Source organism: Micropterus dolomieu, linkage group LG21 (assembly GCF_021292245.1).
Source record: "Micropterus dolomieu isolate WLL.071019.BEF.003 ecotype Adirondacks linkage group LG21, ASM2129224v1, whole genome shotgun sequence".
NCBI classification, from domain to species: Eukaryota; Metazoa; Chordata; class Actinopteri; order Centrarchiformes; family Centrarchidae; genus Micropterus; species Micropterus dolomieu.
Window position 1 is genome coordinate 33,314,106 of NC_060170.1, and position 14,994 is coordinate 33,329,099.

Below are 14,994 nucleotides of genomic sequence, written 5' to 3' on the forward strand. Positions count from 1 at the left end.
ATTTTGCCTACTTTTAACAGAGTATTTCTTCACTGTGGTACTTTTACTTAAGTAACATTGAATACGGGACATTTACTTGTAACAGAGTATTTATATCTACTTTAAGTAACACTTTGAATACAGGACATTTATAGTATTTCTACACTGTGGTATTTCTACTTCTACTAAAGTAACACTTTGAATACGGGACATTTACTTGTAACAGAGTATTTATTTCTACTTTAAGTAACATTTTGAATACGGGACATTTATAGTACTTCTACACTGTGATAATATTACTTTTGCTTATTTAGGCATAACACTTTGAATACAGGACATTTATAGTATTTCTACACTGTGGTATTTCTACTTCTACTAAAGTAACACTTTGAATACGGGACATTTACTTGTAACAGAGTATTTATTTCTACTTTAAGTAACATTTTGAATACAGGACATTAATAGTACTTCTACACTGTGATAATATTACTTTTGCTTATTTAGGCATAACACTTTGAATACGGGACATTTACTTGTAACAGAGTATTTATTTCTACTTTAAGTAACATTTTGAATGCAGGACATTTATAGTATTTCTACACTGTGATAATATTACTTTTACTTATTTAGGCATAACACTTTGAATACGGGACATTTACTTGTAACAGAGTATTTATTTCTACTTTAAGTAACATTTTGAATGCAGGACATTTATAGTATTTCTACACTGTGGTATTTCTACTAAGATGTGAGTACTTGTTCCACCTCTGCAGGCTCATCTGAACCATGTTGCAGGGCATCTATTGGTTTGAATGGAGAGAAAATCCACAAGATGAAATCTGATACTGGAAACAAAATGTCAGACCAGCTACGTCTTACGGCCAATCAGCGGGCAGCTGTGCTGGTGTTTACTGTCGCTCTCCCCCCGTGGTCCAATCGCAGCCAAGTCACGAGTCTCCAGCTTCCGCATTATTAACCTATCGCTGTATTAAGTAGGCGGGATATTCCAGGTTTCTCGCATTCTGATTGGCGCGCTGCGCTTTTCTATCCCTTCTCACTCCCGGAGCTGCTGCGCCTGACGGGAAGCGACGACGGCTGCTGCTGCTGCTGCTGTTTAATCTCTCAGCGAGGAAGAAAAGGAGGGCGAAAGGCGAGACGAACACGTAAAACCCTGTCTTCGGTAAGTCAGGTGCAATTTCAGAAGGCTTCGAGCGGCAGATTGTGATTTTACAGGCAGTCGTTTTGTAAAGATGTATTTGCGTCCCGTGCACCAGGTGACGCGGCTTTTCCTCTGTCATGAGACCGTGAGGCAGGAGGAGGGTCTGCTGGAGCATCTCCTGTGGAGAGACGGAGGCCTCCAGCTGCTCGCGTGCCACATCGCGATCTACTTACCTGCTTAAATGCGTTAATAATCACGTGCAGCATGTTCTTGCAGAGTAATGCCCGCGTTTAACTGGATACCTCTGCCGCATATTTAATGATTATTCCGGTGTCACGTTACTCAGCCGCCGTAATGTTGACGCTAACTAACGTAAAGGTAAAGCATCACCTGATACCTGCTGGCCTCTCTGTGTGGAGAGAGCGATGCGCCAGAGTCCTCCTGAAAAATAAAATAGACATTTAGGTTTGTTCACATAAGCCATTCATTCGCGTGTTGCTGTGGAAAAGTTTGCACACCCCGTCAGTTTTTATTGACATGTGAATTATATTTATATATATCTTTAACACACAGTTTCAGTTAGTGGGCGATCGATACGGGTTTTTCCTATATTAAGAAAAGTCATTTCATTATTCCCTGCAGATTGCAAATTAATCTACATGTTATCTTAGCCAGTATTGTGTTCTCTCAGATGGAGGTTTTACTAATGAATGAAAGAGAAAACATACTGTGGGTTATGCTGCAGGATCAGGGGTTCTCAAAGTGGGAGGCGGGCCAAACAGTTCCTGGGGAAGTGGGAAAAATATTGCATTACCAAAAGGAGGTCATATAGAATAGAGATATTATTATATTATATATTATTAAATGCCTTAGGACAGACCTTTTATGTGTTTGGTGTTGTCTGAAGTTATTTCCAACAGCAATATTGGGCTATATGTTAGAGAAACTAAATAAAGTAAGGGGGCACCTCTTCCAAGGTTTGTCTGAACACCCTTGTTGTAGATTTCAGAACATGGGAGAAGGGGGTACAGTTAGTCAGAAGTGACGTCATTCAGCCGCATTAGTCTATATAATATAACAACAGATATATTTAACGTTTAGCCAGCATTGGTGTTAGATTAGATCTGCTGTCATTTAGTATGGGAGAAATGTGTTAATTTTTCGAAAAAGACGAAAAAACTCACAATCAACGCAGATCATCTGAAATTGCCAGATATCAGCCAATGGATCGGTTAATGGCTTGTTTCATTGCGTGCACATGATGATAAACATACACGCGTTGAGCACAGAGACCCATTCTCTGCTGTTTAAGTAGGGACGTTGTTTGACCAGAGCGTAAAACTCCCTTTTATCCAGCAAAGAAATGTGTCACGTGTACGTGCGGATGTGCATGGAATTACTGTTCTGTATGCATTTACTTTATTTTCTGTCCTAACACATGTTAAAGTACAGACTGAGCTCAGTTAGAGGTTTTAAAAAGTGTATGTGAAATGCTCTAAAAGATCACCGTTGAATAATTGAACGGGTGCTCTTGTTTTCTCTTATCATTCGCCTCCAGCCAAAATGATCCACAGCCTGTTCCTAGTAAACGCCTCGGGGGACATTTTCCTGGAGAAGCACTGGAAGAGCGTGGTCAGCCGCTCCGTGTGTGACTACTTCTTTGAGGCCCAGGAGCGAGCGACTGAGCCGGAGAACGTCCCGCCGGTGATCCCCACGCCGCATCACTACCTTATCAGCGTGCTCAGGCACCGCATCTACTTTGTCGCAGTCATCCAGAGCGAGGTGCCGCCGCTGTTTGTCATTGAGTTCCTGCACAGAGTCGTCGACACGTTCCAGGTTCTTGCTCCCTTGAATTATTCAATGCATGCTTATTTTGGTTTGAGTGACTCATATCTGAGTTTAATACCCTGCACGTGTTCTTTGTTCTCAGGACTATTTTGGAGTGTGTACAGAGGCTGCTATTAAGGACAATGTCGTAGTGGTCTATGAACTACTGGAGGAGATGCTGGACAACGGCTTTCCTCTGGCCACAGAGTCCAACATCCTCAAAGAGCTCATTAAGCCTCCCACCATCCTCCGCACAATGGTCAACACCATCACAGGTGCAGTCAGTTTACATGTTAACCACAGTGGCACTGTAACATTAAAAATGGTTTGGACACGTCATTTTTAGTTTAGGAAAGCGGGAACCGCCGGGTCTGAAAAGTGAAGCCAATGGGGAAATTATTCTAGTTACTTTTTAAATATGGACCAGAAAGCAGGTGAAGGCTTTAGGGCGTGAATACCTTGTGGTTGATAAGTCACTAACATGGCAACCTGTCGATCATTAAATTTTATTTTAAGCCTGATTTCCACTAGTCAAAATCAGCATCCCAGTTAAAATGACAGTTAACATGAATTATGGATCCACCCTGCTAACCAAGCTAGCTAGTGCCACCCTCTCGTCCAAATATGGTCACGTCCGATCACGTCTGGTTCCACAAAACCAAGCTGGCGAGAGCCAAAATGCCAAACACGAGGCTTTAAAACGGTAGTCCACAATCCAACAGCCGGCAAAGTCCACTTCTTTTATACGGTCTATGGTTGCTGGACAAATTAGTCCCATTTACACTTACGTCACTCTATGTTGAACAGTTATTACATCAAGTTGTACAGGTGTTTACACAGTGGCATGTTAAGGTGTTGTGCTTAGCTTCAAACTCCTGTTAGCTTTTTATATGCAAAAAAAGAACTGGGTTTTCAGGGATTGCTGTTGACGTCATGTGCTGTGTGTGCACTTGTAATTAGACAACACATCCATTCAAACCAAGAGCTTTAACACGAATGTTTTGTTCATAGACGGCAAGCCAAGATCCCGTTTCAGATAATACGTATAATGTGTATAAAGTCTCGAATGCACCAAAAACAACACTGCATTGAATCATAACAAGATAATCGTCTGAGTTATGGCAGGAACCACTGCGGCAGTCGCGTGTCTGTGTGTCGTGTAAATGTTGTTGTTCTACATTTGGTTAACGTCTGTGTTCCAGGCAGCACCAACGTCGGCGAGCAGCTCCCTACAGGCCAGCTGTCAGTGGTGCCATGGAGACGGACCGGAGTCAAGTACACCAACAATGAAGCCTATTTTGACGTGGTGGAGGAGATCGATGCTATCATCGATAAGTCGGGTAAATTGCACTTTATTCAGCCACTCTGTTAGTTGTGACTACATTTCTCTTAAGGTTACTGATTGCTGTTGGACTTTGTCAAGAAATTGGTGAGAAAAAAAAAATACTGAACAGGATAAAACATCAGTTATCAGGTAGCTCACCTGGTAAAATGCAAGCACTGTCAAAGTTGATGTTGACAGCCTTATAGAGAGCCAAAGTCCCTTCCTACTGCCCCATGGGACCTTATTTTATAAAATATAAGAGTCAACTAATGTTTTGATCCTGTTTGAATTGAGCCCTGAATTACACACTTGATGTTCGTCAAATTTATTAAGTAAAGTGAAGTAACATTTAGTTTAGTGTGAACTACAGTACAGGCTAAAAGTTTGGACACAGCTTCTCATTCAATGCGTTTTCTTTATTTTCAAGACTATTTACATTATAGATTCTCACTGAAGGCGTCAAAACTGTGAATGAACACATGTGGAATTATGTACTTTACAAAAAAGTGTGAAATAACTGAAAACATGTCTTTATATTCTAGTTTCTTCAAAGTAGCCACCCTTTGCTTTTTAGATAGCGCTGCAAACCCTTGGTGTCACCTGAAATGGTTTTCACTTCACAGGTGTGCCTTGTCAGGGTTAATTAGTGGATTTTTTCCCCCTTATTAACGGGGTTGGGACCATCAGTTGTGTCGTGCAGAAGTCAGGTTGATACACAGCCGACAGCCCTATCGGACAACTGTTAGAAATCATATTATGGCAAGAAACAATCAGCTAAGTAAAGGGAAACGAGTGGCCATCATTACTTTAACAAATGAAGGTCAGTCAGTCCGGAAAATTGCGAAAACTTTGAATGTGTCCCCAAGTGCAGTCGCAAAAACCATCGAGCGCTCACATGAGGACCGAGGAAAGGAAGACCAAGAGTCACCTCTGCTGCTGAGGATAAGTTCATCCGAGTCACCAGCTTCAGAAATCGCAGGTTAACAGCAGCTCAGATTAGAGACCAGCTGAACGCCGCACAGAGTTCTAGCAGCAGACGCGTCTCTAGAACAACTGTTAAGAGGAGACTGCGCGAATCAGGCCTTCATGGTTAAGTAGCTGCTGGGAAACCGCTGCTAAGGAGAAGCAACCAGTGGAAATCTGTGCTTTGGTCTGACGAGTCCAAATTTGAGATCTTTGGTTCCAGCCGCCGTGTCTTGGTGAACGGATGGATTCTAGATGCCTGGTTCCCACCGTGAAGCATGGAGGAGGAGGAGGAGGAGGTGCGATGGTGTGGGGGTGCTTTGCTGGTGACACTGTTGAGGATTTATTCAAAATTGAAGGCATACTGAACCAGCACGGCTACCACAGCGTCCTGCAGCGACATGCCATCCCATCCGGTTTGCGTTTAGTTGGACCATCATTTAGTTTTCAACAGGACAATGACCCCAAACACACCTCCAGGCTGTGTAAGGGCTGTTTGACCAAGAAGGAGAGTGATGGAGGGCTGCGCCAGATGACCTGGCCTCCACAGTCACCGGACCTGAACCCAATCGAGTTGGTTTGGGGTGAGCATCTCTGGGAACTCCTTCAAGACTGTTGGAAAACCATTTCAGGAGACTACCTCTTGAAGCTCATCAAGAGGATGCCAAGAGTGTGCAAAGCGGTAATCAGAGCAAAAGGCTGGCTACTTTGAAGAAACTAGAATATAAGACATGTTTTCAGTTATTTCACACTTTTTTGTGTTCATTCATAGTTTTGACGCCTTCAGTGAGAATCTACAATGTAAATAGTCATGAAAATAAAGGAAACGCATTGAATGAGAAGGGGTGTCCAAACTTTTGGCCTGAACTGTACGTCACCAACATGTTAGCGCTGTAATGCTAAGCTAACATTCATTGCTTGCTTGCTGCTAGCTAGGTAACTTAGCTATGTTCCACGCACAAATGGATTTCACCAGTGGCCTGTACTACGTAGTGAGGTAACTGGCTTATCCGGGTAACTCTGTGACGTCGGGTGTAAGTTCCCGATTAACTCGAACTACGAAAAGGTGGATCGGTGTTACACGAGGTCTGTTGCCATGGAAATTAACGCTGCATCTCTAAACAGCCGGGAGCAGGTTATATGTTCGTGGTGAACTCGAGGTGACCCTGTCTACGTGGACCACACACTCCACATCTGTACTCGGTGTTGATGATGAGAAGCAGGATGTTAATACACACCGCTTGATAAAATATTTTAAGGTTTAATCCTGACTTGTTTCACTGGGGCTGCAGCTGAAATGAAGTTGTTTTTAACACAACAGCATTACGTTCAAACAGCTTAATTTGCCTAATTAACAAGACAGATCTTCATTGATAAATATTTTCACATATTTAGATTGATTATTTTATGAGGGTTAATAAACCGAGAAAAAATATCTTAGATGAAAGTGTGAAAGAAAAATAAATCCAAAATCTCTCTGGTGTTTTCTTCTGAATACGCCGCAGCAAAGTCTCCAAGGTGCATGATAATATAGTGTTGTGGGCTAAATACTCATGATTATTTCCTCACTGCTAAATCTGATTGCAAAGTCTAATATAACTTTCCACTGCATGCAGACGTGTGTGTGATGTTGCAGCCTTGCAAAGTGAAGCGTCTCTCACAAACGTATGACTGTAATATCAGAGAATATTCAAGATTTTTACTTGTAGATTAATCTTGGAAATTAAATTCTGTCTCAGATTATTACCCCTCTCCGCCGGCTCCTTTTTTTTTTTTCTATTACAATGGAACTTATGTGCAGTCGTACCTTTATTTATTTATCATATTACACATAAAAGAAGAGCCCATAAAATACATAATAGAGAATTAGCCTAAGATACGAACACTGTGAAGATAATTACAAATTTACTCAATGCGATGCCAACAAGCCTCCCTGGCTTTGTCAGCCGCCACGATATTAGATTTAGCCGTTAACTTGTCTTTACATTCATCATATCCTGACACAATCAACGCGCATTCTTCTGGGGAAAATACGGAGCGTGCGCCAACTCTAATTAAGTTAACACCGACCTGTCAACCCTGAGTTTGCCGAGTTAACTCCCTGCATAGTAGAGGCCACTGGTGAGTTTAATCCAACGACTCCTGGTCCTTTTGATCACATCATCTTCACCTGGAAGCTCTTTGGCGTTGGCTGCAGTCACTGAGAGAAACTTGTACAATTTTACTACAAAACAGCAACTTTCTTGACTTGCAAATGTAAAGCGCGTACCACAAGGATTGAGTCCTTACCGCAGCAGCCCGGGTTCACAAACACTCCACAGTTACTAGCGTCTGCTTTCAAAACTGTTTTGTTGTTCATTTATGTTTTTTTGCTTTCTGCCAATGTCTCCCATCATCTCCTGACCCCCCCCCCCTCCTCAGGCTCCACTATCACAGCAGAAATTCAGGGAGTTATTGATGCCTGTGTGAAACTGACGGGCATGCCCGACCTCACTCTCTCATTCATGGTGAGATTCCTCTTTTCTTCTTGTGTAATGTCAATAACAGGACCAGCGTCTTTTTTTATGTGTTCAGTGGATCCACACAGAACATTTTGGTGAATAAATACATGATTGCAAGTCAAATCTAAAGAGTATCAAATGAATCTCTGGGGTGAGAACTCGCAGACGTGTCTTCGGAAAGGCTTTGAATTAGCCCACGAGGTAAACATTGTTTAAACGGCCGGAAATACAAACCATCCCGGTCCCTCTCTCTCCCAGAATCCTCGGCTGCTGGATGACGTCAGCTTCCACCCGTGTGTTCGGTTCAAGCGCTGGGAAGCTGAGCGAATCCTCTCCTTCATCCCCCCTGATGGAAACTTCCGGTTGCTCTCCTACCACGTCAGCTCTCAGAAGTCAGTGCTTTCTTCACTCCGTTAACTTTATTATGGCAAAACATAAAGATGAAACACCCGTCGGCGTTTTATCCAACGTCACATAACATTAGTTAAAAAAAAAACATACGCTACACCGCTGGCTCATGTGACGCCTGTTGTTTGTTGACCCGCTTCTTCTGCAGCCTGGTGGCGATCCCGGTGTACGTCAAGCACAACATCACCTTCCGGGAGGGAAGCTCCCAGGGGCGTTTTGACTTGACCCTGGGACCCAAACAGACCATGGGCAAGGCCGTGGAGTCTGTCCTAGTCAGCAGCCAGCTCCCCCGGGGCGTCCTCAACGCCAACCTCAACCCCTCCCAGGGAACGTACACCTTTGACCCAGTCACAAAGGTACTTAAAGTGTGTTTTATAGAAGGAAGACGTGAAGTGTACATGAACATAGGGCTGAAAAACTACAGCTGAGGGTCAGGTTTGTTACGTGGAACAATCCTCATACACGCCACAATTTGCTTTGATCATGTGACCTTTTTTGAGATCTCATTGTTGCCGTCTTGATGTTTTGTGTTTTTGGCTAGTTGTTGTCGTGGGATGTTGGTAAGATCAACCCGCAGAAGCTTCCCAGTCTGAAAGGCACCATGAGCCTGCAGGCGGGTGCCTCCAAACCTGACGAGAACCCCACCATCAACATCCAGTTCAAGATCCAACAGATGGCCATCTCAGGTACGCGCGCACACACACACACACACGCACACACACACACACACACACACACACACACACACACAGTCATGATTGTCTCTTTTCAGGAATTCCTTAATTTCATGTAGGAATAGTTTTTCGCCTGGTTTACAGTCCTGCTGAATAGAGATGCACCGGAATGAAAATTCTTGGCCGAAGCCGAAAACAAAAATAATGAAAAACATTCCTGAATACCGAACAAGGTCTTTCACATTTTTGTCCATTTATTTAGCCATTTTTTTTACCCTTGCATAAATTAATTAGTAAAAATGTGCTATTTATTCAGTGTTTCCTACAGGATGTGGAGAGACTATGGTGGGTGGCTCCGAGGCCGGTAAAGTAAATTACATGAGTCCATTTACTTTTAATGGACACATGTAATATGTTTTATACTTTCTGTGAATATAATCCAATTAATCTTATTTCCATACTATACAGACGCCTTATTTAGAAAATCTGACGTTATCACATGTGTATCCTCCTCGCGCTAAATTCGCCCCAAATTGATAAATAATGTTGTATATGGTTCTCGTATCGTGTAACATGAAGACTTCACAGCCTCTCTTCAGGTAGGACTCTCATACTGCAACATATGTCTTTGTAAAGAGAGAAACTGACAGGATAAAGTCGCTAACCTGCCTGGCAGCTCGCTCTGGGCCGTTTCAGTGGATTTACCATAAAGGCTTGAATACGTGTGCACTCCAAATTTAGGTGCGGCTAGCTTAATCACCCTCTCATAAACGAGTGACGGAAACACTCAAAGTGGGTCAGACGGTTGGAGTGGACGTGCTAGGAGACAATTTTTGGGCCTTTCTCAGACACTTTAAAATGCTTCTACACTGCCAACATGTCAAAGTAACAGTTCGGTCATCAGGCTGAACACCGAAAGTGCTTTTTTTTTTGCTATTTTCGACTGATTAATTTTGGTTGCCGAACATTCGGTGCATCCCTACTGCTAAACTCTCACACTCAACAAACCAGTCTGTTTCAGTCAGTCACATTTTTTTAATATTTTGAATGGAGAATAATGTGATCTGAGCCCCCACCACAGGGCCGACCGGCAATCAGGAGCACCGTTCGCTGGACAATTGGGCCGATAAACCACATTGTGTTAAATTAGAGACAAAAAAACGTTGTTGAAAATCGATTGGTTATGAGCCTTGATCGACCGACCCGTACTTAGTGTGTGGTTACTGGCCCAGGCGGGGAGGCGGGGCTGTTTTTAGTGTGATTGATGTCAGTCAAATCACAAACTCCACATCAGAACATAATGAAACGGTTGAAGCGCGGACCTAAAGCACTAGTGCAGTCATTGTCATGTGCTTCAAAAATGCACAATTGCTAAAAAAAACATGCACAAAAACGCAAAAGTAGTGCTGAAAAGTCGCTCAAGGCAGGTGCAGCAAAGTGCCTCAACAATACAGACTTTTCTGTTGGTGCTGCTGCTGTTTCTGCCGTTGCATCAGTTGCAAATGAGTTTATGTTTGATTAGCTTAGAGACGAACCACAAGTCAGATCTGTTTCTGGTTTAATGATACAAAAACTGCTGAAATGCTGATGAATACGACTGCTGTATGTCTGCCTAATGATAACATTATGCACTAATATTAAATACTAATAATAATAATGTCATAATTTATTCGGATACTAACATAATATCCTAATACTAATTACTCATCTAGGCTGAGAATAATCCTGCTTTTGAACAAGAAAACTTTCAAATGTGGATTCTTTTTTTCCCAGCAAGCAGAGGCCTTAGAGCGCTACTTACATTTAATTTGATCAAGGGTTTTCTGCTGAGGTCATTACTTTACTAAAGGAGTGCTAAATGGTGTTTCTAGTCTGGTATTTTAATGGCTCACTTTGTTGCGTAGACTGCTGTACTTGCAACACACACACACACAAGCTTTCATCACATAGCCTGCTCAGCTGATAACCACCTGACTGTCCTATGCAGTGAGCACTGTGACACAATCACCACTAGATGGCGCCAAATGCAAGAAAGACTCCTCCTTACATGACTTCCCATTAACAGTTATTCTCAAGTATAATAGTTTCTTACAGCAGTGTTAGCTTTTAATACACATGAGTACTCGTTTTCATCTTAATGTATTTACATATATTATTGTATTTGCTTTAATGATAATCTCCAGCAATAGAGTGACGTGGCTTAGTCAGCAGACCCTGATATTTGACACTTCTTCCTAAAATCCTAATTTCACAACATGGAAAGCCATATGACTAGCACGCATTTGATGCATTGTCTGTTTTATTTTACGGTTTTATACTAGCCCCTTTTCAAGTATTCCTGTTAATTTTGACTCGCAGTTCTAATCTGACTTTCCTAAAAGTTAAAATTTAAGAACAAATGCTGCTGTTCTGAAGGGATCGCCAGAATCCTCAAAGACTCTTTCAAGTTTCTTTCATTACAGATTTGATTTTTAGGCCCCATCCATACTACTGCGTTGTTGTTTTTAAACAGAGACCTTTTGCTACGTTTGCACCTCCCTAAAACGGCAAAAACGAAGACCTAAAACGGAGAAGTTTGAAAACACTGACCCCGTTTTTTTGTTTTAAAACTTTAGAAACGCAGACGCTCACGCTCGGTTCTCTGATTGGGTCTTATCAGTCATGCAAAGCAGAAACACGATGCTACTGACAGAGTTTTAGTTTTGGTATTTTTATTAAGACATTTTGAACAACACTTGTAGCCTACACATGTACGCAGATTACTTTGCGACAACATCCAGTCTGTTTTCCGCCACCACAGCAACTTTTAACTCCCGTGTTACGTTCAGAAACAGTCCCAGCTCATTATTGGTCCATGCAAAATAAAATCTGGTGTGGTTCTTCGTCTGTATTTCTTTATTCTAAATGTTCTGTAACTACGGAGTAGGCCATCTGCTTCGAGGTTTATGCCCAGTGTAGCATGAAGTGACTTGTATGTCCTTGAATGAGCTAATTATTAATGGTTTGTTCACATAGCACAGCTAATATCTTTGTTTGATTAGGATAAACTTTTAATTGTGCTTCAGACAGAATATTTTTTCATCCAGACGGTTTAAAGAGTCTTTAAGGATTCTGGAAGTAACCGTGCTACGTGCTGAACGACCACATGGGGTTTTCAGATTTGACCAGGTTTATCTTCTTGGGAATATCAGATGCTCTGCGCTGTTGATGTTGGATCCAGGCGGTGTAGAAACCTCGTGCTGATACTTCATGTAGCTGCTGTAGCCTAATCAAATCTCTCTGGAAGGCACCGCATCTTAAACATCATCACTCTGAGTCATCCTCAAACATTTAAACCAGATCTGTTCTTGTCCAAAAACTCAAGGTGTGTGCTCATCACACCATGTGTGCAGAGAAATGATTGGCATTTCTGTGTTTCAACAGGGCTGAAGGTGAATCGACTGGACATGTACGGTGAGAAGTACAAACCTTTCAAAGGCATCAAGTACATGACGAAGGCTGGCAAGTTCCAGGTGCGGACATAAAGACTGCTGCTCTGTGACCACAGGACCAAACCACCACGAGACTGAGGGGGGGGGGATGGGGAGTTGGTACATTCCCTGTGTATATGCATTTCAGGATTTCTCACAGATATCAGAGGCTCCTTGTAGCAGTAAAGAAAGGACCATTGCACATAGAAACGTCCAGTAATGTCCAGAAAACTGGTCTGAGCTTTGATGGAGTGTGGAGAGTTTCCACATCTCCGTCCAAGCTGAACGCGGGCCAAACCCAAGCAATCCCAAGATAGATTTCTCCTGAGATATAAAATAAAATGTGTGTACTGGCAACAGCATTTTTCACCCATCATTTCAATCAAAACCAATCTCAAGACGTGACAAGTACGGGCCAGTTTGTGTCACTCCAGGCTCCGTCACGTTCAGACATAAATTTCCATCTCTAACAAACAGGCTGCAGTCTGCTGCTGTACGGTTTCAGCTGCAGGTATTCGGTTTGAAAGTGATCTGTTTGTCTGGATAGATGTGTGCTGGTGACTGTTTGGCACGAGCTATTGGATATCGGACTAATAGTATATCAGAGTAGATCTTCCCCCATAATACATTGTGGCAGCATGAGCTGTATAGTGTGACAGGAAATCAGCATTTTTGAACAGTGTTGTCTTGCAGCACAGTAGTACACCAAACTGAGTCAAGGGACTACTGGGGGGTGATCGGGTGGATGTGCTGTAACGGCTATAAATCAGTGGGACAGATAAGCATCTATTCTAAAAACAAACCTAAAAGTAAAAATGAGCAGCATCTTAAAGGATCCCACATTTACAGATTCTTTTCTCTATACCTGTATTTCTCTTCCTCTGTCCAGTTTTTCTGCTTCCTTTTCCAGAGTTTATCTCTTTGCTTTTCTGTTCGTTCCGTTCTTGCGCTCCTCTTTGCGAAAATGTGATGATTTGTTCTGCAGCGCTGGAGTCAGCACACTGAAGCCGTCCTCTGTCATGCACTTTCACATCTGCTGGTACTAACGTTTCCTTTGTGATGCATGTGAGATGGATGCTGAGTGACCGAAGCTGTTTTATTACCACAAAGGTTTCTGGGAGAATTTCAGGTACATGGCTCACCTGTTGTTGTCAACTTGAATTATTATTTATGAAACAAAACAAAGGATCTGTGTGCTAATGTCATGTCGTGTGTAAAATGATTCCCATTTCTGCATACTGGCATTAAATTCTTAAACGTGTTAACTCTACAGCTGCTTGTTATTTAACCCGATTATGACCAAACAGTAATTTCCTCCTCCCTTTTTTTTGTTCTCAACATATAGAAAAAGATTTTTGCTCCTGTCAGTTTGGTGCTGAACGCTGTGATCCAAATTGTCACTGCAGAAACAGTATAATTATCTATTTAAAAACTCAAATTAAAAAGAACATATTCAGTTATGTGTTCCGGTGTAATGGCCAACTACCTCCTGAAGGAACGGTGACGGTTTGCATTTTGTGTGTGTTTGTTAAACAGCCTCCAATGGAGTGTTATAACGGTGTAAAAATAAAGATGTGATGTGTTATAACTGAGTGGTAACAATGATTATTCAATGTGTCATACTGTCCTTTGGAGATGATCACTGCTGTTCATTTCAGTTCCCAATATTTCAACAGATGTGTATTGTTGCAGTGTTTTTAGGCATATGCTAATGTAATATGTAACGTATTAGTACTTATGTAAATGTACACAGAGACATGGTGAGATGCGTTACCCTAGGAGTTTTCAAAGTCCTCCCCTCAGACATGGGATTATGGTCAGACATAGACACTCAACAGTAGCTGTTAGACATAACGTCAGACTAGTTTCCCCCCAAACTACTGTATCTCTGAAATCTCTTTAACCAAACCGCACACGTACGTGATCTCCTTTTGATAAAATAATAACAATGTATTAACTAACATTGTGGTCACTTTCATTCACTGATTTCCCAGTGAAACGCACAAATGTTTTCATGTGACAGAACCTCAAATACCTCAGTCAGATTACTTTGTGAACTCCCATCTGAGAAGTTTGATTACACGCAACCATCTGGAGGGTACAGCCAGAATAATGGGCAGAATGAAACCACAAAGGTTTCTGTTCCGTTATAAAACTTCATATGCAGTAATTCGGTGCAGTCCTCCGCGTTACGATGCATGGAGTGGAGTCCCTGCGTCTGATTTACATTTTCCACCATAACTTCCAGCGCTGCGTATTTGCAGTCATTTAACAAGATATTGTTCGGCCAGTGGAATTTATTTTTGTCTTGAGGGATTTGAAGCATGTCTTTATCTAAACCTCCCTCCCTTTCACCACCGCAGTCCTGCAGAAGTCCCTCTCTGCAGCTGAGGGTGGTGTGTGTGGATCATAAGGAGATAGCTGAACTCTGTCAGCTGGGGCCACTGCTGCGCTTCATCTGAACAGAGCAACAGGCCAAATGTGTCCAGGAGGGGGGGCACTGACCCTCTACGCCCTTATGATGTCACAACATCTGGTTTTAACTCATGACATCACATGACTCCGATCACAACCTATACTTTGACATTAAAGCTACCACTTTAAATGGCATCACAGCATCAACAGGAGAGTTTGTGACCTTAGAAAATGCCTCTGAAACTCCACATCACCGGGGCCACTTTTAACCCCC

The 14,994-nt window shown here is 42.3% G+C and overlaps 1 protein-coding gene across 1 annotated transcript; it reads left to right on the forward strand.

The window, feature by feature from the left end:
* Positions 1-1,013: 1,013 nt before the first annotated feature.
* ap3m2 (adaptor related protein complex 3 subunit mu 2) lies at positions 1,014-13,893 on the forward strand. Its single transcript, XM_046033901.1, has 9 exons — positions 1,014-1,159; positions 2,697-2,974; positions 3,069-3,240; positions 4,168-4,305; positions 7,674-7,759; positions 8,012-8,145; positions 8,310-8,517; positions 8,703-8,847; positions 12,259-13,893. The coding sequence occupies exons 2-9, from the start codon at positions 2,702-2,704 to the stop codon at positions 12,357-12,359; spliced, it is 1,257 nt and encodes a 418-aa protein (XP_045889857.1). The 5' UTR covers positions 1,014-1,159; positions 2,697-2,701; the 3' UTR covers positions 12,360-13,893.
* The last annotated feature ends 1,101 nt before the right edge of the window (positions 13,894-14,994 follow it).

What these genes read in the sequence shown, in the direction of transcription:
- ap3m2 (XM_046033901.1), top strand. Translation starts at nt 2,702, where the DNA reads ATGATCCACAGCCTGTTCCTAGTAAACGCCTCGGGGGACATTTTCCTG. An exon ending in AATGGTCAACACCATCACAG is followed by an intron (nt 3,241 to 4,167) that starts GTGCAGTCAGTT and finishes TCTGTGTTCCAG; the next exon opens with GCAGCACCAACGTCGGCGAG. An exon ending in TACCACGTCAGCTCTCAGAA is followed by an intron (nt 8,146 to 8,309) that starts GTCAGTGCTTTC and finishes CTTCTTCTGCAG; the next exon opens with CCTGGTGGCGATCCCGGTGT.